The 10,305-nt window shown below is 45.1% G+C and overlaps 1 protein-coding gene across 1 annotated transcript; it reads right to left on the bottom strand.

Moving 5' to 3' along the window:
* Nucleotides 1–1,236: 1,236 nt before the first annotated feature.
* Nucleotides 1,237–8,463, bottom strand: NDUFAF3 (NADH:ubiquinone oxidoreductase complex assembly factor 3). Its single transcript, XM_053378419.1, has 5 exons — nt 8,285–8,463; nt 5,699–5,891; nt 5,126–5,192; nt 3,720–3,820; nt 1,237–2,802 (listed from the first exon to the last, which is right to left on the bottom strand). The coding sequence occupies exons 1-5, from the start codon at nt 8,359–8,361 to the stop codon at nt 2,710–2,712; spliced, it is 531 nt and encodes a 176-aa protein (XP_053234394.1). The 5' UTR covers nt 8,362–8,463; the 3' UTR covers nt 1,237–2,709.
* Between the last annotated feature and the right edge of the window lie 1,842 nt (nt 8,464–10,305).

The following is a 10,305-nucleotide window of genomic DNA, read 5'->3' as shown; positions in this document are numbered from 1 at the left end:
TGTTTCCGTGCGCTGTTCTGGTTTGCCAGAAGCGGCTTAGTCATGCTGGCCACATGATCTGGAAGCTGTACACTGTCTCCCTAGGCCAGTAAAGTGAGATGAGTGCTGCAACCCCAGAGTTGTCCGCGACTGGACCTAATGTCAGGGGTCCCTTTACCTTACTGCTGAATGACCACCCCAACTGTAAAGGGGGCAAGTAAAGTTGGACTTGTGTGCTTTTGCCAAGCCTTTGCCAAGAGCATGCAGTCTGACCTTTTAGGAGAACGGGCCTGCTCTTGCCAGAACTTGTGGAAAGATCTGCGGCTTGTTAAAAGGGGCCACCTGTTCAGAGGCAATGATGCTTAGATGTCAAGCCTTTTAAGGAAGCACAGGCACTCTAATCTTTCCGGGAAGGTCCCTTCCAGAGAAGCAAATATGTAGTTCAAGGTGGTTAAACCTCTTTCCACTCTGTTCATAATACTTAGTAGAGAGGATCTGCAGTTTCTGGTGAATAAACCAAAACAAGCAAAGGGCCCTCATATTCAGAGAATGCATTATTGGGAGAAGGAATTTCTGCTCCTCTTGCCTGCTGCTACTGCAGCAAGCCAAGTGGGTTCGCATGTTTCATCTGGGGGAGAGAATTGCAACATGCAAGGGAGCTGCTGGGACTAAGACATGACAAATCAAGAGCGCCAGCCCTGCAGAGAACAACTCACACAAGTGTTTCCTTTCCCCTTTGTGACATATTTTAACTTCGAGGGTGTGTGTGTGCCTGAAACGGCCCCAATATCTCCTTTGAGTCTAATGATCACACCATTTCCCTCCCTTCCCCTGGCTTCCACACTCATTTCTCTCTCTCTCTCTCTCTCTCTCTCTCTCTCTCTCTCTCTCACACACACACACACACACACACACACACACACACACACACAAAATTGACATGTTCAGGGGCGGGGGGGGGTTATTGGAGAAAACCCAGGTTCAAATAATCTATCTGCCCCACCTCATAAGGTTGTTGTGAGAATAGTTTTTTAAAAGCACGCCTGCCAGTTCTGTGGCATCTTGGAAGGTGGGCTACAGAAATGCAATTCGCTGCTGGTTCCACACAAAATGCTTCTTAAAGCACACAATGTGAGCAGAGGCTGGATGGCTGGCTCAGAGCCTACACACCAGGGCTTGAAGAGCCCCACTTCTTCTTCCCTTTGCGCAGAAATTTCGAACCCATAAAAGACAGTAGAAGCAGCTTCTTAAAAGAGCCACGTAACAGGTGGGTCCTTAATCCCTTTATACAGACTGGGAAAACACACACATGTGGTTCCACATTATTCTGTTTCAAGTATATTCTGGATCTTCGCCACTCTGGGCTAGTCCACACTCAAATGCTAAGATTACACACTTCGCTCAAGGATGCCATCCAGATCGCCAAAGTTCTGTCATTGGCTTGTCCTTAATTGATTTTTATTGCAAGATTATTGGGGGGGGGGAGAGACAAAAAGGAGGAGGAACACCTGTCAGTTTGCATCAATTACATCTGCTGTGATTTATATAGAGAGATTGGATATCCACTTGGACAGCTGGGTAGCATATATCAAATGAAATTGATGTTTCTAGAAAGTACGTTCAGATGCAGCAAGGGATTTAAGGTCTTTAGACAACTCTGTAATAGGTGGTGAATATTTACCCTTCCAGGCTTGAAGTATAAATCACTCGGTGACTCTCTAAAGGCTTGCAAAATCAATTTTTGTTGTCCTGCCATCAATCCCATACAACGAACATAATTTAAAAGTACACGAACATCCATGAATATCAAGGATTTTGTCAATGTAAAGTTGTTACATACAACAACTTCAGAAAGTCCAGTTGCATTGGACAATTCCACATCATATGCCTTAAGCAGATATTTCCAGCATTACACTTCAAACGTCCATCCGAGTTTGACAGCACCTTCTTGTAGAGTAATTGTGGAGGCCAGTATATCCAAAACGCCAATTTTTGCTGAATCAGTCTCAAATCTAAGTAAGTATTCTGTATATATTCCAATATATTTTCTATTGCTTAGGTTGTACAATATATTCTAACTCCCTGTTTCCATTATTTCCTAAGTTCCTGAACTTTTCAATAATTACAGGTTTTGGTTTTTTTGTGAATATCCAATTATTCCTTCCAACTATTTGGGGGGAGTCTGCAGCCCTCAAAGCAGGCAGACCATAAACAGACACTGAGGAGTGCTATAACTGAAAATATTGCTATATCCAGAACTCATTGGTAGTATAGTATCTAGACCGCAATATGGGAAACGAACAATCTCCATTGATCAGCTGATCTAATGTGCAAACTCCACAGTGCTAGATTTTTTTCCACAAGAAAGACTGCCTCTCTATCCTCAAATCCAGGTTGCCGCATGAAGTTAATTAATTTAGCATGTGGATCAAACTGAAGGCGGTTCTTTCTTTTTTACATTTCTAGACCCCAGGGCCTCATCCCAAAAGTGGGTGTTAAGTAATCTGTCTCTAGAATTAGCCATGCTGGGGTTCTTGCATTTTTAAAAAAATACTTGTCACTCATTCATACAGGTTGACAGATACGCCTTCAGGCATAAAGGCTTGTGTTGCTTTCAAACAGGAGGGTCTCTCAAACGCAGCAACGAAGAACATGGCAGGCGTGACAACAGCGTCTCTTTATTCGCCCTGCCAAAGACTCTTCCTTCCCCTGGGTCTTACCCTCAGAGATTCAGTCACGTGTTACACCGGGAGGTGGGATAAGGCCGGCAGCAGTCATACGCCGCTCACTTGTCAAGAAGTTGAACGTTGCACAGGCATTGGGCTGCGAAAGCAATGAGACGAAAAAATAAATTAGAATTGCAGAGCTGGAAAGGGGACCGTGGGGGTCATCCAATCTGCTGCAATGCAGGAATCTTCTGTCCAGTGTGGGACTCCAACCCACAACCCTGCAATTAAGAGTCTCATGCTCTACCAACTGAGCTAGAAGAAGTTTGGGTTGGGGAAGGCATGGATCAAGGCAGAGTGCAAATCTAACGATAAAAGTGCATCTCAGCAAAAACAGACAGTATGAACAGAGAGTGTATCTCACTGCAGCAAACGCCTCATGTTACCAGTGTAGTGATCAATACCTAGAAGTTCCTACTCTTAAGGGGTAAAAAATACACCAATATACCAAAGGCCTCGCAGCCAGAAACCTGGTGTTGGAAAGAACAAATAGCCAAGGAGCTCTGGAGATAAGATTTGCCCCCCCAAAGTACATCTCCATACAATTTCAGTGTGGTGTAGTGGTTAAGAGCGGTGGACTCGTAATCTGGGGAACCGGGTTTACATCTCCGCTCCTCCACATGCAGCTGCTGGGTGACCTTGGGCCAGTCACACTTCTCTGAAGTCTCTCAGCCCCACTCACCTCCCAGAGTGTTTGTTGTGGGGGAGGAAGGGAAAGGAGATTGTTAGCCGCTTTGAGACTCCTTAGGGTAGTGATAAAGCGGGATATCAAATCCAAACTCTTCTTCCTCCTTAAGTTGTTGGCAGATATTGCCAACATTTCTTTGCCAGCAGGACTGGGAGCATTAGGCCCAAATTTGATTCCTAAGCCTACAACACCATGCTGCTAGCATGTTCCGTCCAGCTCCAGATTCAAAATGCAGAGGCTTCAAATATAGAAGTGAAAGATGAAGCACTAGAACTGAGGGAGAAGATTGTCTCCTTTGCTTCTCGTCCCCATTTTGGGCCTCTTACCGTATCTTGTACCTCCACAGCAATCCCACACTGACGCATTAACTTCAGGACAGCAGGATCCAGCCGCTCCACCTTGCTTCCCGTCCCCAGGACCAGGATTTCTAGGACAGCCAACAGATGAAACCACAGAAAGCGATTAGAACGGACACCAGTTCAACCTTCCTCCTGAGCATTCTTCAATGGTATGGGCTGCGAGAGGCAAAGATGATCAGTTTGTGACTGGCATGCCAGCCGCTTCATTTGGCTCCGGTCAGCTGCTAGGAATCCTATTTGCAGCCTCTATTCCATTTCCCCTTTTTTAAAAAAACATTTCCCTGAAATAATTTAATGCAGTGTTTTTCCCCCTAGTAATAAAAGCCAACACAAAAACACTTAATAAATAAATAATTATACAAGTCAAAGCAGCAAGATGCTCTCAGTTTCTTAGAGAGGGATGGGAAATTCAATTTGCCACTCTTCAGTTTAATTTCATCATTTAATAAAAACACAATGGGGTTCCCCCCCCCCCGCCCGTGAAGCTGTCCCATTATCGCAGCAAAGGAAGAATGGATACAAAAACTTACGGAATATGCAGAAATGGCGAAACTTACTGGAAGAATAAGAAATCAAGATAACGAACTTCTTTTTATAAAAGAATGGAAATGGTTTGTTGAATATTTACAGATAAACTGTAAACAGATAAAAACACTGACAGGATTATTGTTCTAATCTGCAGCTATATAAGTGTGAGTGTGTATGTGTGTATGTGTATATATATATGTGTGTATGTGTGTGTGAGATAAATAAATGAACAAGTTAAGTTAATTTGGATATGCAGAAGGTAATAAAAATAAATTCAAGGAACCGCAGAAAGAGGGGGATGGAAGTCAAGTTTTAAAATGTCAAAATGAATGTAAAATCAGTGAAATGTATGTGAAAAGTATAAATGAAATTTAAAAAAGAAGTCCCATTAGTGCAATGAAACTTCATTTTCCTGCACAATGGATCTTCCTCTCCCTGCAGGAGTTCCACCATCTCCCCTGGGGCTTCCCAGGGGGTCTACTGCTCAAGGCAAGTCAGGTGGACTGTGTACATCGCCTGGGAACCCAAGACAAGCTGCTCTTCAGAGGAAGAGCAGGTGGCAAGCTTGAAGCATGTTTTGGGGCAATATCCAGGTGTAAAACTGGATGATTACAACCAGGTTGCTCACAAACCGCCTTCCCAGCTTTTTGCTTCCTTCCCGTCCCTACAAGAGCACAGCAAGTGTGGGTTGGCTGACCTGCAACCGTCTAGATATTGATGGACCAGAAGAACTCCCCACCAGCTCCAGCCAGCATAGCTAAAAGTCAGGGATGATAAAATCCAACAACATCTGGCAGGCCAGAGGTTCCCCATGCCAGGTGTAAGGGAAATTAGAGCACTTGTACCTATTCGAGGCTCCAGCAGGCGGAACAGGACAAGGCTCTCAGCAGTGATGTCCTTATGTGTGCCGACCTGGAAAGGACAGGAGAAAAAGGTAGTCTTGTAATTACTTTATAAGAGAAGAAATACGCTACACAGCTCGGGATATGGTTGTGAGATCAATGATCTAACAAAGGATCTCAGGACTTGGAAGAAGAAGAGGAGGAGTTTTGATTTGATATCCCGCTTTATCACTACCCGAAGGAGTCTCAAAGCGGCTAACCATCTCCTTTCCCTTCCTCCCCCACAACAAACACTCTGTGAGGTGAGTGAGGCTGAGAGACTTCAGAGAAGTGTGACTAGCCCAAGGTCACCCAGCAGCTGCATGTGGAGGAGCGGAGACGCGAACCCGGTTCCCCAGATTACGAGTCCACCGCTCTTAACCTCTACACCACACTGGCTCTCTGGCAAGATGTCTTCCAGGGTTGACAGTCCTGTCTGCAGATAAGGGAATCTCCTTCCTAGCACCACGGTCTGCATTTCCAAGCATCGGGGTGGATGTTGAGGAGTCGAAAGGCCACACCCTGCCCCAAACTCACGTTCCACTGCAGGATGGCTCGTGGCAAGACTGCGCAAGGCCCCACCACCTTGTTCCCGCTGATGCTGAAGCCTCGTTCACTGTAGCCTTCTATGTACATGATGTCTTGGGATTCCTTCTCCAGGTGCTGAATTGTGGTCTTCTGGTAGAGTTCGTCATCTGAAGGTGTCAGGCGATGGTCTCGCTGGGGTGGCCTGGTGGTGGAGGTATGGAGAAGAAGACACTTGAGACTGTATCTAAATCACAGTGTGCTCAGGATCACTACTGGGAGGCGAGAGCTCAGAGGGTCAACCTCCTTCTGTGTGATATAAGGGTTAAAGTCTACCCCTGATAGAGCGCTCGCGCGCTCTCTCTCTCTCTCTCTCTCTCTCTCTCTCTCTCTCTCTCTCTCTCATATCCCACTTTCTCGTTTTCTTTCCTTTTTGTTTCTTCTTTTCCTCTTTATTTTTATTTAGATTAGTTTGGCTTTCATAACATGCTGGAAGGTTTCAATAAAATTATATGTTTCCGAGCACAATTCAAAGTGTTGGCGTTGACTTTTAAAGCCTTAAACGGCCTCAGCCCTGTTTAAGTGCATCTCCACCTCTATCATTTAACCTGGACACTGAGGTCCAGGTCCGAGGGTCTCCTAGCAGTTCCCTCACTGCGAGAAGTGAAGTTACAGGGAACCAGGCAGAGGGCCTTCACAGTAGAGGCGCCCGCCCTGTGGAACGCCCTCCCATCAGATGTCAAGGAGATGATGAACGATACAACTTTTAGAAGACACCTGAAGGCAGCCCTGTATCAGGAAGATTTAAATGTTTGACGTTTTATTATGTTTTTATATACAGTGGTACCTCGGGTTAAGTACTTAATTCGTTCCGGAGGTCCGTTCTTAACCCAAAACTGTTCTTAACCTGAAGCACCACTTTAGCTAATGGGGCCTCCTGCTGCTGCCACGCCGCCGGAGCACGATTTCTGTTCTCATCCTGAAGCAAAGTTCTTAACCTGAGATACTATTTCTGGGTTAGCGGAGTCTGTAACCTGAAGCGTCTGTAACCTGAAGCGTATGTAACCCGAGGTACCACTGTATATTGGAAGCCACCCAGAGAGGCTGGGGCTAACCAATCAGATAGGTGGGGTACAAATAAATTATTATTATTAATAATAATAATAATAACAACTCAAATCACTCCTTCTAATAGTAAAGTCAGCTGCTAAATGTTTTGAGTCCCTCTTCGCTTTTTTATTTACTTGAAAAGCATATACCCCTCCTTTTTTCACCAAGGGAAGGCTTACAAAACATAAGATCATAGCAATACAGAAGTCATCCCATATCAAAAGTTTGGTTAAAAGCAGCTGCTTTGCAGAAATATTCCTATTCTTGCTCTTGGCTTCCAAGCATAGCACTCTGGACATCATGGGTATGCTTGAACTGGCCGCAGCAACTCAGTGGTTTCAGAAATTAATTGTGCAGAATAAAAATATACTCTGCATGTACTTAAGAGTAATTCTTCATTATTATTGTTGTTGTTGTTGTTAAACATAACCTAAAGCAAGCTCAGGCAACCTGGTGCCTTCCAAATTTCCAGCACTCTACAGCACTGCCCATCTGCTGTGCTGGCGGGGGCTGATGGGAGTTGTAGTCCAAAACATCTGGAAGGGCCAGGATGAATATAAAATGGAAGAATGGTTCAAAGCGTTGTGGAATATAGCTATTAATGATAAATCAATGTGTGCTATCAAGATAAGATGGGGAATAGAGAGGAGGAATTATTTTGAGGAGATATGGAAGGTATTTATAGTACAGTGGTACCTCAGGTTACATACGCTTCAGGTTACAGACTCCGCTAACCCAGAAAGAGTGCTTCAGGTTAAGAACTTTGCTTCAGGATGAGAACAGAAATTGTGCTCCGGCGGCGCGGCAGCTGCAGGAGGCCCCATTAGCTAAAGTGGTGCTTCAGGTTAAGAACAGTTTCAGGTTAAAAACGGACCTCTGGAACGAATTAAGTACTTAACCTGAGGTACCACTGTATTTGTACTGTTAAAAAGGAAAGGGGTCAAACCATCACAAGAGGTGTTGAAATTTGGGGAGGTTGGATGGAGTGGTGTGGGGGGTGGGGTGCACACTTTTATTTATTATAATTAGTTTAAAATATATTAAAAAATTAAAATATCTGGAAGGCACCAGGGTGGTGTAAGCTGACATCGTGCAGGACGGGCAAGTGGCGACTCCAAGTCCCATCAGCCCAGCCTGCACTGTCAATGGTCAGAGATGGTGACGGCTGTGTCCCAATGCCACCTGGAGGGGAAAAAAGTTAGACACCCCGCTTCAAGGCTCAGTCACTAACATAAAACACTAAGAAGCAGGGCTTGCTTCCTTGCTCCGTTTTTTCTTACTGGCAGAAAAGCTTCACGCCAGGCGGAAATTCAGCAGCGTTAGTTCCTCCCCGCCCCGCGCCCGAAGATGCTGTGAAGGGGTAGGCTTGACCAGTTGGATTTCTGCCTGGCAACGAAACCCAAGTCACGGGAATCCTCGACGGCGAGGGAGGCGGCCGGAGCCATAGGGCACTGTCAGTTTCCTCCGCGGGGTGTAGATCCCGCTTACCTGCTGAGATAAACGGGCCTTGCTGCAGCAGCGAGCCTCCAGCCCAGGGCTGGCCCGAGCAGCCTGAGCGGAGCCATCCGTGGAGGAGGAGGAAGAAGCGGCGCAAAACGCGGCGCCCTTTGCAAAGCAAGAAATCGCGCGCCTGACCCGGAGCGGCGCCAGCGGAACTTGCAGGCGGAGCCAGAAGAGGAGGAGCCGGAGGTTGCCTGGTGGCGGCAGAGAGAGAGCGCAGCCGGTGATATAAAACTGCACTGAGAAAAATCGCCACTAGATGGTGACAGGTGTATAACGGGCTCGCAATTTTTTTCCTTTCCACATGGGAGGCTCAATGAACAGGAGGCATCATGCAACCCCTGTTGGGCAAAAGATTCCTGGATTGCAGCGGGTTGGACTAGATGACCCGCGGGACCCCTTCTACGATTCTATGATGCCGCAGTCTTTGCGAGCGAGTTGATAGTCACTTTATTAGACGGAAAGCACACTCCTATGCAGATGTAAGGCGCATGGGGTTTACTCTGAATAAGGGGTTTCGGCTTTACCATACATAAAATTTGTCTTCGTTTTTTATTTTATTTTAGTTGTGATGCTTTAGTTGAGATTCCAGCTTTGCAGCGGGTTGGGCTGGTACCTTCCATCTCCATGATTCTATGATTTAGTCTTTGAGGGTTCAAGTTACAAGCCAAAGCACGACGCATCTAAGAAAAACCAGGAAACCAGCTTTCTGTTTCCTCCCTATAAAATAGAGGAGACCCAGCGATCTTCTATTGCTGGACTCCAACGCCTGTCACTCATGACCATGCTGACAGGCGGCTGGTTTTATTTTGCACTATTTAAAACCAACTGTATGCCGCCTTCCGTTCCAAATAACGCCCAAGGCGCTTCACAAATCAATAAAGCAACATGAAATACTACAATAGAAACAGTCTGCAAAGCCCCCCGACAGACAGCTGGTTTGCCAGGAACCTTCAAGGCGCTGCAGGAACCAGTGCTAAGCAGAATCATTCCCCCTTCACATATGAAGGGAGAGGGAACGCTTTCGGGAGCTCTGGGGGTGCACCCAAACTCAGCACTAAAAAGGAAGCAGCGAAGTCTATCTCCTTCCCTTTTAAGCCCCGGCTTGCCGCAGTCTTAGAGATGGAGACTCCTCAAGGCTGTGGTGAGTTTCCCTGCTTTAAGATTGCAGCAAGATACAGCATAACGGGGCAGGTGGGGATCTTAAATCCAGTCTTACTGTGGTCTTTAAAGACTTCCAAATGCATATTTTGGAATAATATATATGAAGAACTTAAAAAAATATTCAAATTTAAATTTAAAAAATGTAAATAAATATAAATATTTCTATTAAGTATATTGCCAAAAGAAATAGGGAAATCGATAAGAACATTGTTCATGTATGGGATAACAGCGGCCAGAATCTTAGTAGCAAGAAATTGGAAAAATACAGCAATACCTAACACGGTGGATTGGCAAATCCTAATGGTACAATAGCTGCAGCCAGCAAAGACGACAGGAAGGATAAGAGGCCAAACAAAATAAATAGTCTATAAGGATTGGAGAATTTTTAAAGAATACTTGAAAAATTACGGTATAAAAGGAAACTTCTTGGGAGAATTAGACTGAACCTTGCATTGTATAAATATGAGTTTGTAGGGAACAAGAAGAAGGGGACGACAGAGGACGAGATGGTTGGACAGTGTTCTCAAAGCTACAAACATGAGTCTGACCAAACTGTGGGAGACAGTGGAAGACAGGAGTGCCTGGAGTGCTCTAGTCCATGGGGTCACGAAGAGTCGGACACGACTAAACGACTAAACAACAACAAAGTTTGTAGGGAAGTTAACAGAAACTATATAAAAATATGTAACTGTGCGGTATAAGATAATCAACAGATGAAGTACAGCGAGACTAATTGGAAGTCATTTTAATTTCTTGTTTTATAAGTTTTACAATTGTTCACATCATTGGGAGTACAAATGATGTTAGTTATAAGAATTGTGTTGTTTCATATATTGCTATTGTCT

The sequence above is a fragment of the Podarcis raffonei genome, chromosome 2 (assembly GCF_027172205.1).
Source record: "Podarcis raffonei isolate rPodRaf1 chromosome 2, rPodRaf1.pri, whole genome shotgun sequence".
Classification (NCBI taxonomy): domain Eukaryota; kingdom Metazoa; phylum Chordata; class Lepidosauria; order Squamata; family Lacertidae; genus Podarcis; species Podarcis raffonei.
The sequence above is the reverse complement of the archived record's forward strand: the minus strand, read 5'-3'. Positions and strand labels throughout refer to the sequence as shown.

Bases quoted from the DNA above. Each gene is read 5' to 3' on its own strand.
- NDUFAF3 (XM_053378419.1), bottom strand. From the start codon at position 8,361: ATGGCTCCGCTCAGGCTGCTCGGGCCAGCCCTGGGCTGGAGGCTCGCT. The intron at 5,193-5,698 runs GTGAGTTTGGGG...TGTCCTTTCCAG, and splicing joins GAGCCATCCTGCAGTGGAAC to GTCGGCACACATAAGGACAT. The intron at 3,821-5,125 runs GTACAAGTGCTC...TGGCTGTCCTAG, and splicing joins CCTGCTGGAGCCTCGAATAG to AAATCCTGGTCCTGGGGACG.